The sequence below is a fragment of the Ascidia mentula genome, chromosome 1 (genome assembly GCF_947561715.1).
Source record: "Ascidia mentula chromosome 1, kaAscMent1.1, whole genome shotgun sequence".
Lineage (NCBI taxonomy): Eukaryota > Metazoa > Chordata > Ascidiacea > Phlebobranchia > Ascidiidae > Ascidia > Ascidia mentula.
This window is the reverse complement of record NC_138566.1, coordinates 2,742,078-2,762,672: the sequence shown is the minus strand read 5'-3', so window position 1 is coordinate 2,762,672 and position 20,595 is coordinate 2,742,078. Positions and strand designations below refer to the sequence as shown.

General features: G+C 38.5%; 2 protein-coding genes and 1 long non-coding RNA gene across 3 annotated transcripts in view; 2 read left to right on the top strand and 1 right to left on the bottom strand.

The window, feature by feature from the left end:
- Window positions 1-20,595, bottom strand: part of LOC145909562 (uncharacterized) — a 63,013-nt gene that overhangs the window by 38,206 nt on the left and 4,212 nt on the right. The window lies entirely within an intron of this gene.
- On the top strand, window positions 3,356-4,351 carry LOC145917825 (beta-1,4-mannosylglycolipid beta-1,3-N-acetylglucosaminyltransferase brn-like). Its single transcript, XM_083003115.1, has 2 exons — window positions 3,356-3,564; window positions 3,790-4,351. Exons 1-2 carry the CDS (start codon window positions 3,356-3,358, stop codon window positions 4,349-4,351), a joined length of 771 nt encoding a protein of 256 aa, XP_082859241.1.
- LOC145914575 (beta-1,4-mannosylglycolipid beta-1,3-N-acetylglucosaminyltransferase brn-like) lies at window positions 7,320-9,931 on the top strand. Its single transcript, XM_083002693.1, has 5 exons — window positions 7,320-7,442; window positions 7,671-7,697; window positions 8,156-8,292; window positions 8,431-8,653; window positions 8,974-9,931. Exons 1-5 carry the CDS (start codon window positions 7,321-7,323, stop codon window positions 9,542-9,544), a joined length of 1,080 nt encoding a protein of 359 aa, XP_082858819.1. The 5' UTR covers window position 7,320; the 3' UTR covers window positions 9,545-9,931.

The window sequence follows — 20,595 nt, the reverse complement described above, 5'->3', positions numbered from 1 at the left end:
GCGAAAAATTAACTGCATGAATGTAACACATACAGGTGATTTTCGTAAGAATTATCTGTTAAGAATTGATGACATTTTATTTCATGGAAACCAAAACGGGCGCGAGACTACAACTAAGACATATAGAAATGGGCTTTTTGTACGCAACGGAATGGTATGGTAGACACCAGCTGATTGAAAGCAGGAATTTTTTATCATTATTAGCGACGGAAGGAATGGCGGAATGGATTACTTTCAAATTCATGAATTGATTTTCACATTTTCCATCACATATAATTGAGCATTGAAAAAAATTAAGCCTTACGTAAATCGCAGTAAAACTATAAGGACGCATCTTTTGAAGGCACAAGTAGATGAGCAATACAAACCACTCATTAGACAGAGCAGGGCGGGCGCTATCGGGAAATTGGTCGCTATTATGGTCATTGATTAACCTCAAGTATGTAAACAACAAATAAAAAAATATCCTGCAAAAGGCTAATTTGTACCAGTTGTTTCATACAAACGCTTGTAAATTAGCTTTGAAACATATTTGAACCAAGAGTTTGTGTCCAAACTTAGGAAGAAGTCAATACATTGCCTATATCCTTTATTTGTTCAATACAACATTGTTTGTGATGGCAGTGCAGGAGAGAGTGTGCTTTGGGTCGATCGTGGCAGTTTATTGATCATGTTGTACCTTCACGGTCCAGGACACTTGGTATTACAGCACATGATCAAAACCGCATAAGATTTTTTAACCACAACTTCAAAATAATTGAACTGCTTGATCCCAAGTGTTTGTTTAAATGATTCATAAAATTTCAACCCAATTTAGTTAAATCGATGAAGCGTTTTAGTAACTTTAATGAAATTTTGTCAAAGAGGATGACAAGCGGTTAAGGATTTATATATTTTTAATATGTTGGGGTTTCGCAATATTTGCGGAAATACTTCAGCTGGGCAAAACCAACAGATCGAAGAGCGCTGATCAAGATTCACTACACGCATGTGTTGACAAGCTGCACATTTATGGTTTGTCAACGTTGTGTTAATATTTACAATGAAAATCTTGTGGTAACAGTTGGCCCCGCATATCTTTCGAACCCATGATCGTGGAAGGATTTTGAAACACTGAAATGAACGTTAAGGTGGCTGTTTTGTTTGTTATGGTTTGGGGAAGTTTGATAGTGATTTACGGCATGTTACAACTTCATTCTTGGAACAAGTTAAGGAGGTAATTTAATTATGTACCTTCGCCTTACGTTGACCGAAGTTACATCAAATAAATTGTATTGAAAAGGTTGTTAAATTCTTTCACTAAACATGTTATTGCAAGTACCTGTTTGGAGTTAGCAAAAATATATGTAATAAATCTGTATTTGCATTGAATTGAAAAGTGGCAGATCAAGTGTGGCTGGAATCCTTGGCTGTGATGACTGCAAACCTAATAATCCTGATACGATAGCTGTAATCGTGAAGTAAGGACTTAAGCAGTTGGGCGATTCTACCTTGTCAAGCGATAACATATGCCAATTTTGATATGGTTTGAATTGGAAATGAATGTATGCGACTTCAGCAGGCTACTAAACATATTCCAAGCCTCTTTTTAATTTTTACAGCACGCAATCTCACAATTTATAACGCATTGTGTTACAAGCTTTGCTCGTTTTCAACACAACATTTGTGACATAGAAATATATAACTGTGCGGTTTCTTAGTAGATAAACTCACACAGTTATAGACTTGACTTATCGGCTTTTCAGACGTTTGGGATCTGGGTTCAGGTCGTTTTACATCAGTTTATTATTTTAGGATTATTTTAGGACTGTGTCAGTTTATAATACTTGGAAACTAGTCCAGAGTTAATGCAATTACTTCTATATTTGTCTCAGTTCCGTTGGAGAAATCCCAAACACGAAATTTTTACAACAAAACCTTTCTGTGAACTCAGAGATGACGTCAGGAAATTTTGTTTACCTAAAACAACCTCCCCTTGGTGACGTAATTCACAACAAAAGTTGTTCCATCGAAAACGGTAGGAGCTTGTGTGCAGTTTTGCTTCAAAAATCTCTAAATTTTAGAGTCTAAAAGAATATAAGCCTAAGTGATTCCGTTCCCACGTTCTGTCAGTGAAAAAGTGATAAGATATACCCATTAATAGTTGTAAGGAAACATAACCAGGGGAAAACTTCAGATAATCACATTTCTCTTCACTTGTGACGTCATCGTATTCATAAAAACGTATGCAGTCAAACTTTTGTCTAATTATCATCCACAATAGAAATAAAGTGGTCAATGTTAAAAACACCAGGCAATGTTACGTTCTCGCTAAAATCTAGTTATGCGTTTCTAATATTTTTACTATGTATCGGTGGGAGAATTTTTCTGCACCATTACACCAGATGGACTCTTTTAATAATAAACCGTAACTATGGCACACTATTTACGTATTTGCTGATAATTCTGAGAATAAAAAGACTAGCCCATACTGTTGTTAATATTTGTCATGTTTCATGTACGAAACGTTTCGGCAAGAACTTATGCCATCATCAGTTTAAATGACGCGGTTGGTGTAGCTCCATCATTATATGGAGCTGACCTGACCGACGTCACAGTTAAGGCTCGGGCGGGTGGTGACGTCATGTTGTTATCGGCCACACGTCATTCAAACAGATGATGTCATAAGTTCTTGCCGAAACGTTTTTCGTACATGAAACATGACAATGTTAACAATAGTGTGGCGAAAACGACACACGACACGCGGCACTAGTTCTTCTCTTTATGCTTTCTTTGTTCACTTGCGTTGTTTATTTAAATCACTATTTATTACATATATGCGCGCATCACATCGCACTTTTGTTTATGTTTTTCATCTTTTCTCGCACTTTATTTTCACATCGTTTTTCTATGTTCGCCACATCCCGTAACGCTCCATTGATTTATGTGTAAACCGTTGATTGGTTGTTGGGCCGGTGCAAAGAGGTGCTTTCTGTATGACCCGGTTAGTCTTGAGATGGGCATCGTGCTGAGTGGTTGCTTTGAATGTCGCAAAACGAGTCAAGTATCGAGTATCAAAGGTTTTATTGGCGTTTACTGAGTGTATGCCAACGTTTTATCCTCGTTTTAGTTCGTTTATTTAGTGAAACCAGCGTGAGGGATTTTGGGCTTTAGTGTTGAGCCTTTATTGCAGGTCAGGGCCGTTTAAGTGGGAAATAATTCCGTGACAATAGTATGGGCCAGTCTCTTTATTCTCAGAATTATGGAGTAATTTAAAACTTTATTTGACAGCCATTGCCACGAATCCGTTGTAAACATTTCTATGATCTGATGTTTTTCATACGTATTGTTCGCCCTTGCAGGTATCAGATGGAGAATGACGGTTTTTGTCAAATCTGCAGCTCCCAACTTCCAACGTAGGGAATTGTTTCGCCGCACGTGGGCGTCAGTAAGCTACTATGACGGTCTCGCGATTCGGACAATTTTCGTCATTGGAAGTTCAAAAAATCGTTCGCAGAATCTTCTCGATGAAGAATACGAGAGATACGGAGATATCCTGCAGTACATTGGACCCGATGACTACAAGTTAGTATCATCGTTCCTAACTGAAGACATTTTAGTGGAATTTGGTGAAAAAAAAAATTAGTTTAAACAAAACAAGGAAAATGGAATCAAGGTCATTGTTAAACCTTCTAGAACCGTTAATTCATTTGAAAACCTTTGATATTAAAAATTTTTTTCCTGAAAGATTTTTTAAACAATTGCTTGTAACATTGCTGTGTTTCTCCAATCAAAGTTAAATTTTCACAGGAATATCGCCCTGAAGACATTGGTTGGCATGCAATGGGCGGTCGAAAATCTTTCGCACGAAACTTTTTACTCAACAATGGATGATGACGTCATGGTTGACGTCAAGGCGATGTTGGAAGAACTGAAATTGTGGGATGAAAAAGTGAAACTTAATAATTGGCCGGAATATCCGATTGTTTGCATGTACGAGAAACGAGTCAACACGAGGCCTATTCGTGGTGATAAAAGCAAGTGGTTCACCTCGAAAGAAGAATACAAATGGACGAAATGGCCGGATTTTTGCCTTGGTGGAATGTACAGCACGTCTGTAAACGTCATAAAGCAATTGTTCGAGATTTCCAAACACTCCAAGCGGTTGAGTATGGATGACGTTTGGATAACAGGCGTTCTGCGTGAGAAGCTTGGAATGCCGGCTGATATGGTCGTCAAACCTTCTACTGTAGTTGCAACTCATTATGAGGGTTACAAGGGACGACAATCGGAAGACATTCGTGGATTCATGAAATTCGAGTGGGAAAAATTGAAAGTAAAACTGAACGCAAGCAGACTTTGTTTTTTGTAGATTCTTAACGTATTTATGGCACCCTAGGTTTTTTACAAGTTCACAATCAAATATCGTCGGGATGTTGAAACTTCTGCCAGAATAAATATACGTTCCGGAATGATTAATATCGTCATTAACTTTGATGCTTCTCAATGGATCGAATGCACGGGATCGCCGTGAAGCATTAAACAGATTCACAAACACGTTTTACACACAATAATATTTTTATACGGCGTCATTTATATTTTGAGTGCATATGACACGGCAATGACAACTTTGCGTACAACTAAAGGTACATCTACAACAAACATATATCCAAAGTTTCACGGTTCTACGTCAACTAAAAAATGTAGAAAACTGCACGAAAAGTAACGGCGACCAAAAATCGTAAACCTTTTTGCGCTGAGGAGAAAAGGACATCGCGTCGAAAAAATGCATTGTTTAGATAGGAGAAGGCCCCTTTTTTTGCAGATATCGAATAGTTTCAAACATAGGAGAATCCACAGATTACGTTAAGGTCAGGACAGGGTTTTGCATCACACAAAAATTTGTCATTGTGACGTCACGCATCAAAGGCTTATTTGTCCCTAATTAGCGGAAGACCATAGGGTATAGCAGAAACGACATAACTGTGAGTGGACAAAACGACAATGCTAAACTAACAGTTTGTCTCTGTCGTGTTTTCAAAAGTTCATGTATCACGCGATCATAAATGCTGTAACAACAAGAACACCCTGTCCCAGTAACTGTTTTATTATTACAAAACTAAATAGGACATAATCGGTCGAACAGCGGTCATCTGTCTTCAGCTTAAATTAACATCAAAATCCGTTTATTGCACTTGTTCACTTTTTGTCCCTGTTTAATGCAATATTATGCTTAAACCGGTTTTACAATGTTTTCCATTCGTACGCATAAGGCTTGCTGCCAGCACTCGCGCATGACCAAAGCGCCTTCTATGACGTCACGCAACAATATCTCGCTTTCGCACGATTTCGTTCGCAGCGGCAAAAGTGCGACTTTGATCAGCTGTATCTCAGAAACCAGTCGTCGTATCAAGCTACTTTTTTTGCAAAAAATGTTCTAAAGTTATGAACATCTCTTAGTTTGATTATTAACATGTTTTATTTTTACGTGCCACATGCACTTTAAGTACGTTGCATTTTAAAGGTTGCCGCACCGACACCAAGGTCCTTATGAATTTTTCCAATCAGTTTGTGTAATGTTGATATTTGTCCAGTGAGCTTCATTGTACAGATTTTTCGAATTTATCAATTAAATAAACGTTGAATAAATGTTAAAAAATGTAGTATTCTATTACTCTATAGTAAAACTGCCAAGTTTCTTCGCCCAGTTAGAAAGTAAACGTCTTTCCGTGATTGTTTGCAATTTTGGACAACAAAGGCACAGAATTAGTTTATTGAACATGTACCAAGACATAGGCTATTTGGGTGTTGTACCTTACAAACGGTGATTGTAAATTCTTCCTGATTTCAAGTTCACAACCTGAAAAGAATTAGCAGCTCGTCTTTTCTTATCAGCTGATGAAATGCTTGTGCTTCCGGCATTAATTACCATAAGCATGAGCGAACCTTTCATGTGGTAAACAGGATGTTGAATGAATTACTGCGAACTCGTTACTGTGAAAAATTTACTGCGAAGTTAGGTTACACCGCTCAAGAGACTGTCATCGTTCGCTATTTCACGGTGTTTGTGCAATACTGCGACGGTTAAGACGTCATTATTCGTATTGATCGCACGAGTTACCGTTACACAATAATTTTGGTCTAAACTCCGCGTAGCCGAAGGCAGGATCGACCACCCGAAAGCTAGGTATTGTCGCTGTCGTCTTTTTTCCTTAGTTTTGTTTGGAATTGCGTTTATCGCCTGCATTATTTGTCTTGTAAGAATCCACCAAGCAGTTGCAAGGTTGAAATTCGTTTGTAGCAGATCATACTATTTGCTTGGGGAAATGTTCGAGACAATGGCATTAATTCAGAAAACTAGGCAAGTTACAAACTGTTATATCCCATAGTACTTGCTGGTCCACTGTTTTGATAAGAGACTGACTCTTAAACAACTTTATTCGCACGAGCTTTCGCGAGCTTGACCGTTGCGTCTTTGTATTCAATTGCTTTTCAAAAAAGTCCTTTTGAGACATTCATATTTTGTTTTAATGTATATTGTAATTGAGACGAAGCAACACACAAATAGATGACCGCCTCGAGCGTCTCGTCGGCAAGCCACAGCATAGGGCAGTGCTCATGGAAACACCCGCGTATATGTTTGGCAGCAGATTGTAAATAGTCTTTAAATAAGCATCGGGGTCGCCAAACAGTCTTATGGGCTAGTCTTTTTGAATATGTGGTACAGACGATAACTTATCACAGGAGAATACCAGTAAAAATGACGACAAATGACTAAGGGTTTTTTTCTTTTACAACTAAACATTAATTCAATGGAAATATATATATATATATTGCCACCCAACAACAACAACAAATTAACACAAATCACAACAAAGGAAGTCAAAGAAGGTTGGCGTTATTATTGGTTGTGATTTCACTTCCTTATAAAAACATGGGTGCTTAGAAAGCAGTATGAGAGATATTGCGTCATCAACGTGTGGTATGGCTTCAGCCACGCAAAAGTGCACAAACAAAATAAGTTATATTGGCCTGAAAGGATGAGTATGCCAGGTTTCAACAAGATGAGCTTGAGATGGGAAAAAAGTAAACGGTGTGATTACAATTTGTCAAGAATTATCCGCGAAGGGCAGCCGATATATTAGGGGAAGATTTTTCTTTGTTTATGACGAGCATTTCATAGAAAATGACGAGCATATCTGTTTAGTGGTGGCACTTGTTGATAGGAAAGACCTAGTAGATTGCTTCTCCTGATTTATTTCTCACTTTCAATTTAATTCTTGCTTGAAGGTATTAATAAATTGGTGGTAGATTTTCCCTGTGTTATTTGGACCCACGACCATGAAAAGTTCAGGAAACGTTGTAATGAAAGCTAGGATGTATATTTTGTTTGCTGTGTTTTGTGGGAGCTTCATAGCGGTTTGCTGTGTGTATCAAATTCAACCCTTGAACAATTTCGCAAGGTAAACATGACTTGCAGAACTATTTCAAGAACCGAAGAAGTTCTTGCATTTAAAACATTACCAAACGGCTGAAATCTAATTGATCGGGTTCTTCCCCTTCTAAAACATGACAGTGAAACGACCGTGTTGTTTAACTATTGATGTGAATTTATTATAATTTGTTTTAAATAAATCAATGAAATTGTGTAAATATCGTGCAAAGCATCACATTTTTATTTTTTTTGACAGATTGTGTCAAAGAACCCAATACATCAGGTAATTTATTTGTTTAATTTAAACTAACGTGGAATACTTAAGAAAGTCACGTGACCGAGGTTTCTGAAAAACTTCCTGGCAACAAGTCACCCATTACAAACGATAGATAAAGTTTTGATCGTCATAACGCTGCGTTGCTTTATATCGAAAAAATACCTCACCATTTGGCGACGTCATCACTCCGTATAATTTTCATGGTAATGTCAGTGCTCCATATCAACATGCTTGGTTTGAATGAGGTTTGCTGAAAAAAAACACTTCATCACCTCTGACTTTCTGGGTTAATGCAACTATGACACCACACTACACTATAGAGCAAGATTATCGAGACAGGAGTGTAGGACAATTACTTCTGTCTTATTTAGGAGGAAAATAGCCACGACACGTAATTGGTCAGAAGATGCAGAAATGTTTAATTATGCTAAGTTCAGTTTCTACTTTGTCTTTTTATCGTTCAGATCCGACGAAGAGAAAGCGGGAACAGAAGTTCTTCCACAAACTTCAACTGCGAACTTTCCGACGTCGGAGGATATTCTTTACCTCAGCAAACCGAACCAAGCCGTGTTTGACAACCAAGCTTGCGTCGCCAAAAAGGGTGAGAACCCTTACATGAACAATTCACTGCCTTGCTATGCGAAAGCATGGTAATAATTCTGCATTGTTTAAAACCCGCACAACTGCAAAAAATCGTTTGTTGGCTGTTTAAAGACTAATATAACATGTTGTATTGCAGGTATCAGATGGAGAATGACGGTTTTTGTCAAATCTGCAGCTCCCAACTCCCAACGTAGGGAATTGTTTCGCCGCACGTGGGCGTCAGTGAGCTACTACGACGGTCTCGCGATTCGGACAATTTTCGTCATTGGAAGTTCAAACAATCGTTCGCAGAATCTTCTCGATGAAGAATACGAGAGATACGGAGATATCCTGCAGTACGTTGGACCCGACGACTACAAGTTCGTATCAATATTATTGATCAAAAACTTTCAAAAGAGATAAAAATTCTGTATTATGGAATATTATGGAATGCCGAGTAAAAAACAAACCACACTAAAAATAAGGATCACAGACTTCGCAACCAAGGCATTGCAGCCAAGCTGGATCAGCCACTTTTACCGACAAGTCGGAGCGAGATCCGAAAAATCAAGGTCCCGGTGAGGTTTGAACTCTCGACCCTGGGCTAACCAGAACCAACGCAAATTTTTGTCAGCAAAATTGCCACATTTATAATGATTTTGATTTACCAGCTTCAAGCTGTCGACTATTGACTTTTCAGGAACATTTCGATGAAAACATTGGCCGGCATGCAGTGGGCGGCCGAAAACCTTCTATCTGAAAACTTCTACACAACAATGGACGATGACGTCATGGTTAACGTGAAGGCGATGACGCAGGAACTGAAAAGGTCCTTTGACATGATGAGACGCAAAAGTTGGCCGGAATATCCGATTGTTTGCATGTACGAGAAACGAGTCAACACAAGACCTATTCGTGGTGATAAAAGCAAGTGGTTTACCTCGAAAGAAGAATACAAATGGATGAAATGGCCGGATTTTTGCCTTGGTGGAATGTACAGCACGTCTGTAAACGTCATAAAGCAATTGTTCGAGATTTCCAAACACTCCAAGCGGTTGAGTATGGATGACGTTTGGATAACAGGCGTTCTGCGTGAGAAGCTTGGCATGCCGGCTGATATGATCGTCAAACCTTCTACTGTAGTTGCAACACATTATCAGGGTTACAAGGGACGACAATCGAAAGATATTCGCGGATTCATGAAATTCGAGTGGGAAAAATTAAAAGCAAATTTAAGCGATACCAGACTTTGTTTGATGAATTCCTTGTAAACTGTGGAAAACTAATGTACGTCACACCCGAGAAATGCGCTCGACTGAACATATGATAAAAACATCACATAAGGAACACGCATGCTCTGAAGCATGGCTTTCATACTCTTGGGGATCACTCCCTGGATACGCTTACGCCACACCAAACATATGAGACACATAAGTTCAATACATGCATACGCAACCGCATTTCATGGGAATAAGTAAAAAGTGTCTCATTTGCATGATATCAGTTTAACATCAGGATCTCTCAGTATTAAACTTTTGTGCTTTGTTAGTGTCATGGAGTAGCTGATAACAAAAATAATTTGCAATGCTGGATAAGTGTGTATTCGTATAATTGTGTATTATATGCCATTGCATGAACTATTACTGCGTTGTCGGATATGGTGGTAGAGATCCCCTAACATTCGAATAAAATGAATGTCCGGTACTATTTCAGATTGGCAGATTGTCAGATATGGACATAACAATATCGTCATTACCATGCAGTGTGTGTGGTTGCATAGTTTATTGGTTATTGAAATACAATATCCCTTGTTCTATTTCTTATGTAAGTAAGAACAGTTTAAACTTAAAAGTTGACATAAACTTAGCATAAGTCACATGTTTGTCACCGCTCCCAAATAAGTATCAACTACAACTGTCTCTGGCTTGCGTAACCTTTTTGCGTTAGATTCTTGACTTTTTCCTTTCTGTTTTTCCTTTTTGGCAGTTTTGGTAAATGGAGAAACTGATGATGCCGTTTTAGGCGAAATATATTTTTCTCTAAATAAATCGATCTGAGCTGTCTGAAGATCGCTGTGTTTGGATTTTAATACATTATTATTGATACGGTGTGCGATCGACAGCCTGCCAGGGGCCTTTGGTTTTTTTTTTTTTTTTTTTTTTTTTTTTTTTATCCAGATTTGATTTACTAATCACACTACAACTGTCTCGGAAGTATCACGCAGTTTGTCAAAGTAAAATTCTTTGTCGTCAACTTTGACCTGGTTAAGCTTTGACCCGACAGTAAAATCCAATGTGCATCGTGTGGGAGAAATGCGTTTCTATTTCAGGTAAACAATCATATACAGAAAATATTTTCTAAGCAACCGTTCGCGAGGCGTCCATTGACCTAGCGGCGAACTTTTTTCTTGTATTTGACGATTATTGATCGGAAATCTATTATCGGCAAGCGATTTAACGACCATTGTCTGTAAACCACTTTGTTTGAGTGTCGAGAAAACGACGCAATTGTCAGTTTAAGAGTGAATTGTTCTTTTCTAGTAAAAAGGTCGTCCGGTTGGCGTTCGAAGGCGTCGCTAGGCAACCTAAAGCAATCCCACTACAGTATTGCACGTGCGAAACTATGATGGAAAGATTTATTAACCTATAACTCGTTTGCTTCAATCCGACATTGTCGACAGTATTTTCCTGCGACTGACTTCAATTAGATAAACTCCATATTCACGTTGTCAGGGTAACGGGGTCTATGGAATAACACGTGATGACGTCGCCAACCGAATCTCACGATCAATTCTTGGTACGGAAGGATGAATTTTGTGGAATTTTTTTCTGTTCCAAATTTCTGCATATTTCTACACAATTTCGTAACGTTGTCATGGAAACAGAAACGCAATTATGTTGGACCACACAGGGATTTTGAACCCAGGATCCAGAAGCAGTTGCAACATTTCAAACAACAACGAATTATTTTCTGGAGAAAACGAATCGCTTGGCAACGGTTGCCACAAAAAAGCCTCAGTTTTAACGTAGATAAAGAAATGAGGCTTCATGAGAAAAGTTTATTTCCACAACGATTAGGTTTTGCTTTTTCTGGAATTTTTACAAACGAAGATTTTAAGTTAACCAACTGACGGCAAGTTCTGCCAAACATGCAACTTTTTAATGTTCACATGCCTTTAATAAAACAAACCTAAACAGAAAATCAATCTCAAATAAAATACACTGCTTGGCAGCCAATTCATCACAAAGTGTGTTTTGGCATTGGCGATGGACGGAACTCTCTTCATTTGGTCAACTATGGTTCCAACGACGCAAAGGCTTTCCTTCTTTACAAACACGTGGAGAGGAAAAAATGAAGTTTAATCCCCACTTGAACCACGTGGAAACTTTAACAACTAAAGTTCACCTTCAACTGACCTGACATTTTTATTGGAAACAAGTCAACGACTGCGAATTGGTTGACGATTATCGGAGATTGACCTTTTAACTGAATTATAACCTTGTTTCGTTACCAGGCAACATGCGGAAAACCTGTAAAAATAAAAAACAATAAAAATACTGGAACTTTGAATTCTCTGGAATGAATCCAACCATAAAGATATGTCTCCACTGTTTGTTACCCGCATTACAATAGATTAACAATTCGTCACAAGGTTGTTTGATCCGAGCGATAAATGTTAAACTGTTCCTACGTTGGTGCAAGAACAAGGACTACAAGTTTTATTATGCGACAGCTGTAATCCCGTTTCCGTTTCCAGGAAATCCAATTTACTTTTTGTTTGCAGTTTCCGGGAAGCGATTTAACGACTATTTGTGGCCTTACGACTAACAACGAAGAATAGAAATAATCGTCAACGTAAAAAGTTCTTCGCTGGCAAAAGTTCAGACTGCTTTTTTGAAACCAGGGTGTCGTTCGTTGCCAGACAACCGGAAGATGACGGTAGAATCATGTGTAATTAATCCTGTTTTTCGGTTTTCAAGGTGAGCCCAACAAAATCCATGTTGCTGTAGTAACATTTTTCCTGCTTGTGTAGGTGATGACGTCACCACTTCCATGGAAACATTTTTAGTTTCTCATTAAAACGATCTGGATGCATGTTAATAAAATCATTCCGAAAAGAATCAACTACATCACAATGCGCATTTTAACATGGTGACGGATTGGAATTTCTACAGCGACGCCGACCTTTCGCCTCTTTACAAACCCGTGGGGACTTTTAAAAGTAAAATCGTAAAATGGCTTTCACAGTATTTAACGACTTTTATCTGATCTGATATTCTTCGACCGATAAAAGTTTACGATTACGAGTCGGTTTACGATTATTGGAAAAAAAAAACGGTTTGACCGAAGTATTCCGAGAAAGATGAATAAATTAAATTCACCAACTCCCACAGATTTCCCGCGAAATAAGTTGCCCGATCTCAACAGAACAACAGAGATGAACCACAGTGAAGTCAAATTGGCCCCGGTGCCACAGTCAACAGCTGCACTGGTGAGACCTTATAGGTCAAAACCTGTCTGCAGCTTTTGCATGTATATGATAGTTTCAAGTTCAGCAAATCCACCTAGAAATGTTGGTTTCCTTCTCACATACAAACCGCTCACACCAGACAAATTATGCCTTAAAGTACGCGGGAGTTCTTCTCTGTGAAGCAAAATTCGGTTTCTCCAAACATATAGTTGTCCCAGAAAAGACCTGAAAAATCATCACGACACGAACAGAGTTGACTCTGTGTGTTGAGTCTTGTGTCAAAATGTCAATGCTATACAATTCGATACAAGTTGATTTAAAACTCTTTGCGAACTAGGAGTTACCGAGATTTTAAGAATGGATTAAAAGTGGTAAAACCGATTGTTAAAAGGTCGTTATCCAGGGCACGATTCTTTAGTAGCTTCCACCAAAAGATTCGCCAACAGAAAGTTCTGTTTTATGACCGACTCAAAGTGTGGCTCGATCCTTTCTCGATTGACATCAGGTTGCCAGGGCAACGATACAGCTTATATATCCGACAGAAACTTGTGAAATAAGGTCAGTTAAAAGTGAGCGTAGGTGGATGATATTATCCTTGGGCTTATCTGGCTTTACGAATGATTTGGGCTGGATTATTTGACAGAGTTGCTAAGATTGCCTTAAATCGAGGGAATGTTGCTTTTATGTTCAATGTCCGGTTTTGTTTTTCAGTAGGATTATTTAGGTGGAAAATCATACCCACAACAATCAGTGACGATGAAGTTCAGCTTGATTCTAACGTTCCTGGCCATATTCCACATGGCATCGGCAACCGTGTTTTACCCAAGTAAGATTGCTATATTGAAGGTTGACGATCAAACCACCACAATTTTGTTTTGTACATTCCAAAGCATTATACTAACCAGTGTAGACCCATCTATTATATACATGTTAATACTTTAATACAAATACCCTACTTTATACTCTTAGCACGGAGTAAAATATTATACCAGTGTTAGCAGAAAAATAAGAAACCAAGTAAGGTTTCTATGTTGAATAACCGTGTTCGCAAATTCCAAGCAAAGGTTCGCAAGAAGCCAATGCAACCACTATATATGTTCAGGATATTGACTGTTGCATTGCATTTATTCGTTTCTCTGTGAACAAATATCTCTACCCGTTCTTTTTTTCAAGTTACGTACAACAATTTGGGGTGTTGGGCGGACAAGAGTAGCCGCGCTATCGCCATACAAGAAGGGAAACACAGCATTTTGGATGGAAGTTATTCATCCAGGGACAACCCTATCGCTAAATGTGCAAAAGTAGCTTACGACTCTGGCTACGAAGTATTTTCAGTGCAGGTAAAACTCCACATGGCTATTATTGTTAGACGAAATTGTTTACCTTGAGGAACTCGGAGGTCGAGGTAGCGTCCAGGAATCGCCTTTAGCACGACCACGCGTTTTTGGCCTCTATTTAGACAGTTTTCCCACAATTTTGAACGTGTTGGAATGCACATTCCTGTGTTACGGATTAGGCAGATTTTCATTAGCATTCCTCCGCAAGCTCTGCCCATTGTTATCTACATTTTTGTATTTGTATTTCACATTTTTTCCGTTTCCAGATGTACTTGAAGTTACTTTTAACATAAATTCATTTATATTTGCAAGAATGGCGGCCAATGCGCCACATGCTCTTATGCGAGAACAACATACAGAAAATGGGGGGATTCCAGCAAATGTTCATCGAATGGGGAGGGAGGTCCATGGGCAAACCAGGTCTACGAGATTGCTTCGGTTGGCAAAGGTCAGTATTCTCATCCGTTTAATCGCTTTCGGTTCAACGCTGGTCGGTTCTCGTCAATTCGTAGTCAATTATTTGTTTTGCGAAATCCTATTGCTGTTGACGACGAGAAAAACAAAATTATGATTATGGGCGTCCGCAGATAGAACTCCTGGGGGGCTGAAATCACTTTCGTTGTGAATTTTGTGTTTCTTGATAATGTGCTGGTTATTGGTGTCCAGTGGGTTTCGATGGGGCAAATGCCCCTACCTTCTTCTCCTCATTTGGACACATGTTTTTTTGAAAAAAAAAAACTCAAAATAACTTCGTTTAAATGAATGATTTTTACATTTGATCTTCACAGTAACAAGTCGTTTTGTTTGCCTAAACTACGAATATTACGAGAAAATAAAATCGTGACGTAACGACATTGGCAGTGAGACTACGTCACCTCGGATGCTGGAAGGACACTTCAACCCGGGCTATTCCAACACTGGAGAGGTTGGAGAAGGTTTTGGGTACCGACGCATACAACACCAGAAAAGACGCAGTCAAGAAGTGCGTTGATGCCGCCTTCGCCCGGAACTACAAGATCATTGCTGTGCAGAATGGTGGTTGGTGCGCTGGAGCCAAAGACGCTGCATTGACGTACAAGAAGTACGGATCTTCCAACAGCTGTCGTCACGGAAGGGGGGGACCGTGGGCCAATGACGTCTACGAACTCGACTACGTATATGTTAAGTAAGAACTTGTGTTTCACGGTTCTTGTGAACTACTAATTTTGAGTACACGCTTTGTGGCTAGTGTGAATTGAGGCAGTAATCCAGCTAGGCTGTAATGCATGGCAGTGAAGTCTGTAAACCGAATAGTTAATAGTTGTGTGGATTAAGTTGCATCGCATAAGAGGGATAAATAACGAAAATCCTGAAAATGCTTGAATGAAATCTTGTTCAATCTCGCTTTGTCAAACTTTCCAATGCCATAAACCTTACATTTTTTACTTTTAGAAACTTCATTCCATAAAAGTGACGACAAAGGAGAATCTGAAAGTCATCTCGAATCATATACAAGATATTAATCTAACTCGCTCGTTTATTCTCGTATAGATCCATTGATTAACACTTTTCGTAAGTTTATTTAGCCAACATCACATAATCAGGATTATTGTGTGAATTATTTCGTTGGTAGTTTTATGTGAAAGTTTGTCACGCCAAACACCATCAATACATGGTACGCAAATATAGTGTGAGGGTTTTAACAGAGGGAAGTTATGTAACATTTCTATGGTAGATTTGATTTTGGAAAGTGCAGAGCAATCACGTGACAAAGAAAGTTACGACAACTAAAAACTCCAGGTTACAAACGAGGGTTAAGAAAATTAATTTTACCTCCTTTGAATCGTTGGAATCATAGTTGACCAAATGAAGAGAGTTCCGTCCATCGCCAATGCCAAAACACACTTTGTGATGAATTGGCTGCCAAGCAGCTTATTTTATTAGCGTTGGATTTTCTATTAAGGATTGTTTTATTAAAGGCATGAGATCATTAAAAAGTTGCATGTTTGGCAGAACCGTCAGTTAAATTCTTCGTTTCCAGAAAAAGCAAAACCTAATCGTTGTGGAAATAAACTCTTCACATGAAGCCTCATTTCTTTATCTACGTAAAAAATGAATTTTGTGTGGCAACCGTTGCCAAGCGATTCGTTTTCTCCAGAAAAAAATCCGTTGTTGTTTGAAATGTTGCGACTGCTTCTGGATCCTGGGTTCAAAATCCCTGTGTGGTCAAAACATAATTGCGTTTCCTGTTTCCATGACAACGTGACGACATTGTGGAGAAATGTGCAGAAAATTTGGAGCAGAAAAGAATTTCACAAAATTCATCTTTCCGCACCAAGAATTAAACGTGAGATTCGGTCGGCGACGTCATCACATGTTATTCCATAGACCCCGTTACCCTGGCAACGTGAATCGATATGGAGTTTATCTAATTGAAGTCAGTCGCAGGAAAATACTGTCGACAATGTCGGCCTGAAGCAAACGAGTTATTGGTCATGCCTGAACCCGACATATTAAATCTTTCCATCATAGTTTCGCACGTGCAATACTGTACTGGGATTGCTTTAGGTTGCCTAGCGACGCCTTCGAACGTCAACCGGACGACCTTTTACCAGAAAAGAACAACTCACTCTTAAACTGACAATTGGGTCGTTTTCTCGACACTCAAACAAAGTCGTTAACTGTCAATGGTCGTTAAATCGCTTGCCGATAATAGATTTCCGATCAAGAATCGTCAAATGTAAGAATAAAATTCGCCTCAAGGTCAATGGACGCTTCGCGAACGATTCCAAGGAAATTTGTGTACCATGTATTGATGGTGTTTGACGTGACAAACTTTCACATGAAACTAAATCGCACAACAATCCTGATTATGTGATGTTGGCTAAATAAACAAACGAATGTAGTTTCTAAAAGTGGAAAATGAAAGTTTTATTAAATTGGAAAGATTGGCAAATCAGCGAGGTTGAACAAGATTTCATTCAAGCGTTTTCAGTGTTTTCGTTGTTTATTCCTCTTATGCGCCAAAACTTTAAAACTACACACAACCATTAGGTTTACAGACTTCGCAGCCCAGGCATTACAGCCTAGCACGCTTACTGCGTTAATTCACACTAGCCACAATGCGTGTACTCAAAATTAGTAGTTCACAAGAACCGTGAAACACAAGTTCTTACTTGACATATACGTAGTCAAGTCCGTAGATGCCATTGGCCCATGGTCTCCTCTTCCGTGGAGATATCTGCTAGAGGATCCGTACTTCTTGTACAACGCGTCTCTGCTTCCAGCGCACCAACCACCATTCTGCACAGCAATGATCTTGTAGTTCCGGGCGAAGGCGGCATCAACGCACTTCTTGACTGCGTCTTTTCTGGTGTTGTATGCGTCGGTACCCAAAACCTTCTCCAACCTCTCCAGTGCGGGAACAGCCCGGGTCAAGGTGTCCCTCCAGCATCCATAGGGAAGTAATCTCACTGCCAATGTCGTTACGTCACGATTTTATTTTCTCGTTGTATTCGTAGTTCAGGCAAACAAAACAACTCGTATTTGTAAAGATCAAATGTAAAAATCATTCATTTAAACGAAGTTTATTTTGAATTGTTTTGTTTTCAAGAAAACATGGGTGTCCAAGTTGGGAGAAGAAAAACACAAAGAAAGTAATTTTAGCCCTTACTCAATTTTCTCTACAGACGAACATAATCATAATTTAGTTTTTCCCGTCGTGTCGGATTTTGCAAAACTAATAATTGACTGCATTGAACCGAATTGACGAGAACTGACCTACGTTGAACCGAAAGCGATTGAACGGATGAGAATACTGACCTTTGCCAACCGAAGCAATCTCGTAGACCTGGTTTGACCATGGACCTCCTTCTCCATTCGATAAACACTTGTTGGAACCCCCCCATCTTCGGTATGTTGCTCTCGCAGAAGAGCTTGTGGCGCATTGGCCGCCATTCTTGCAAATAGTAGTGGATTCATGTTACAAGTGAATTAAAGTATATCCGAAAACGGAAAAATGTGAAACAAAAACACAGATAACAATCGGAATGGCAGAGCTTGCAGAGGAATGCTACTGAAAATCTGCCAACACCGGTTCCACAAAAAAATATTGTATTTTTCGCCTACACCTGTTTGGACAACAATATTTTGACGGGGATCACAGGAGTTATTTAATCCAGCGGGCAAGTGTTACTGTAAAAAATCTTGATTTTACATACATACGGATTTGTTAAGATGGACATCCAAAAATTGGGTTTAATGGTGAATTGTGGGGACCGCACGGTTCGTTTGTGCATCGAAGTGTGCATTGCTTTGTTCTTATGCCGTGGTATCCGCTTTATTAAACGTGTGTTTTGTGTTGCTCGCTCTTCCTATACCGCACAACTTACTGAATAAAGCATCAACCGCTTTAAAATAGTCCTTTGAAAAAAAACAATGCGTTTACATACAGAACAAAAATATATTCAAAAACTTCTGTGTCGCTGTCCGGACTACAATTGGCGGCCAACGAAAATTAGATCGGGGTTTATGTTGTAGCAAGTTGTTACAACGGAACAATTACATTAATTTTGTTCAAAGACAAGATAATTAATCAAATTTTCAACAGCAAATAATCCCGCTCACTCAACATATATTTCAGTGGAAGTGTGGCATGTTTACAAAAATACTGAAAAAAGTTGCAACAACATATTGCGAAAACCACTCACGACCACATGACCTACATTACAACCCACATGTTAAAATCACCGAGTTTAAAACCGAACATTGACGTCGGTTTGTCGACTGCAGAACAAACAAACACATATTAAACAGCAACAACAGTCGCAAAATCAATTGGTTTGTCAAGATCAATAGCATGTGTCCAGACATCTGAGGTTGGATCGTAAACTTCAACTGATGTCAGGGGATCGATGATACCCCTAAATAAAATCAAAATAAATGTGAGTATTTTTAAACAGCAGCAAATTCTTACTCACTTAACTGACAACAACACACGTATCCTGTATATTTTTATTACTGATATTGCGATGGAAAAACTACATTTATTTGATATCATTAGCAAGGTTATTTGGTTGTACGCAAATCCCACACTTACATATATTATCCCAGTCAATAAACACCTTAAATTATGAGTAACAAACCCTATAGTGACGTCACAATCACTGGTACAAACATTCAAACGTAAACCTCACCTCCTTCCACCCACAACATAAATCCTCCCATCAATAACACAAGCAGAGTGACGGAAACGAGTATTTAGGAGAGGAGAAACATATTTCCATTTGTTGACTCTAGGTTCGTATTCTTCAACTGTTTGCAGGATGCCACGATCGCCAAAACCTCCTGTCAGATTTAAAGTAAAACTTTGTCCAGGAATTTTCTTGGCTTCTGTTTCGTACTTACGTGAAATATTTGTTCATGTAACTTTAATTACATCATGTGTGATATAAGTAAAGTTACCTCACATTAATGGATAGAATCCAGGAAATAAGAAACAGTTTTAAAAAAAAAAACTACTAGTTTTAGTTAATATGTAGCTTCTGATAACTAACCAATTGCATAGATCTTCCCTTTAATTTCTTCACATGCTAAATAACATCTTGTTTCATTGAGAGAAGCGATTCTTGTGGAAGTTCCAACACGAACATCGAGGAATTCACATGATTGTAAGAATTGTCCGCCATCCCTTCCGCCCACAGAAAACAAAACATCTGAAGAAATTTGGAAATCGGTTGTGTTAATATTTATTGTGACGTCATATTACGATTATGTGGTAATGTTACGTAACAATCATTGAAGTAAGCACTGCGTTTAACGTACAAATAATGGACAGTTCAATATCAAAATGTAAATAAAAACTAAATAATATCATGGTTAATATTCACGAACTCAGTAAGCACGCAAATAATTATTTTAAACAAGGGTTTAATTTAATAAAAACAAGATTTTTGCTTATTTTACACAAAACGAAATTAAAACTCGTGCGCATGATGTCATCATTAAAAAAACAGATTTGCGAGTCCATGGTAATAAGATAGTAAGTATTGTAGGGAGTCTGAAGTTTAAAGCGAATTTTACATTGTTGCCTTGCATTGTCAAGAAAAGGGAAAGCCTTCATAAGTTTTGAAAGATTTAAAACATATTCTTACTGTCAATTGAACACATTCCATGTCCATGTCTTGGTTGTAACATGTTGGCACCAATTACCCATTTGTCTTCTTCTATGTTATAAATCAGGTAGGATGAAAATGGTTTGCAATCTCCACCAACACCCCCGGAAAGGTAAAGTTTCTCTGCAACATGGAATTGTCTTTAAAATAGATTGGGTAACATTAAAACTTGGTTCTTATGCAACTTTTGCTATTGTCATTAACAAATATGTCTGTAGCATAACAAAGTACCACCTACTTAATAAGGTGCACAGATTTTATTCTGTTGAACAAATTGTTGAACAAAAGTTATGTTTTTTTTATATGCCAGAAGAACAGATTATTAGTAGAGGGGCATGTAGTAGCCAATTAATATTGTACAA

What these genes read in the sequence shown, in the direction of transcription:
- LOC145914575 (XM_083002693.1), top strand. Translation starts at nt 7,321, where the DNA reads ATGAAAAGTTCAGGAAACGTTGTAATGAAAGCTAGGATGTATATTTTG. An exon ending in CCCTTGAACAATTTCGCAAG is followed by an intron (nt 7,443 to 7,670) that starts GTAAACATGACT and finishes TTTTTTTGACAG; the next exon opens with ATTGTGTCAAAGAACCCAAT. An exon ending in AGCTTGCGTCGCCAAAAAGG is followed by an intron (nt 8,293 to 8,430) that starts GTGAGAACCCTT and finishes GTTGTATTGCAG; the next exon opens with GTATCAGATGGAGAATGACG.
- LOC145917825 (XM_083003115.1), top strand. Translation starts at nt 3,356, where the DNA reads ATGACGGTTTTTGTCAAATCTGCAGCTCCCAACTTCCAACGTAGGGAA. An exon ending in ATTGGACCCGATGACTACAA is followed by an intron (nt 3,565 to 3,789) that starts GTTAGTATCATC and finishes AAATTTTCACAG; the next exon opens with GAATATCGCCCTGAAGACAT.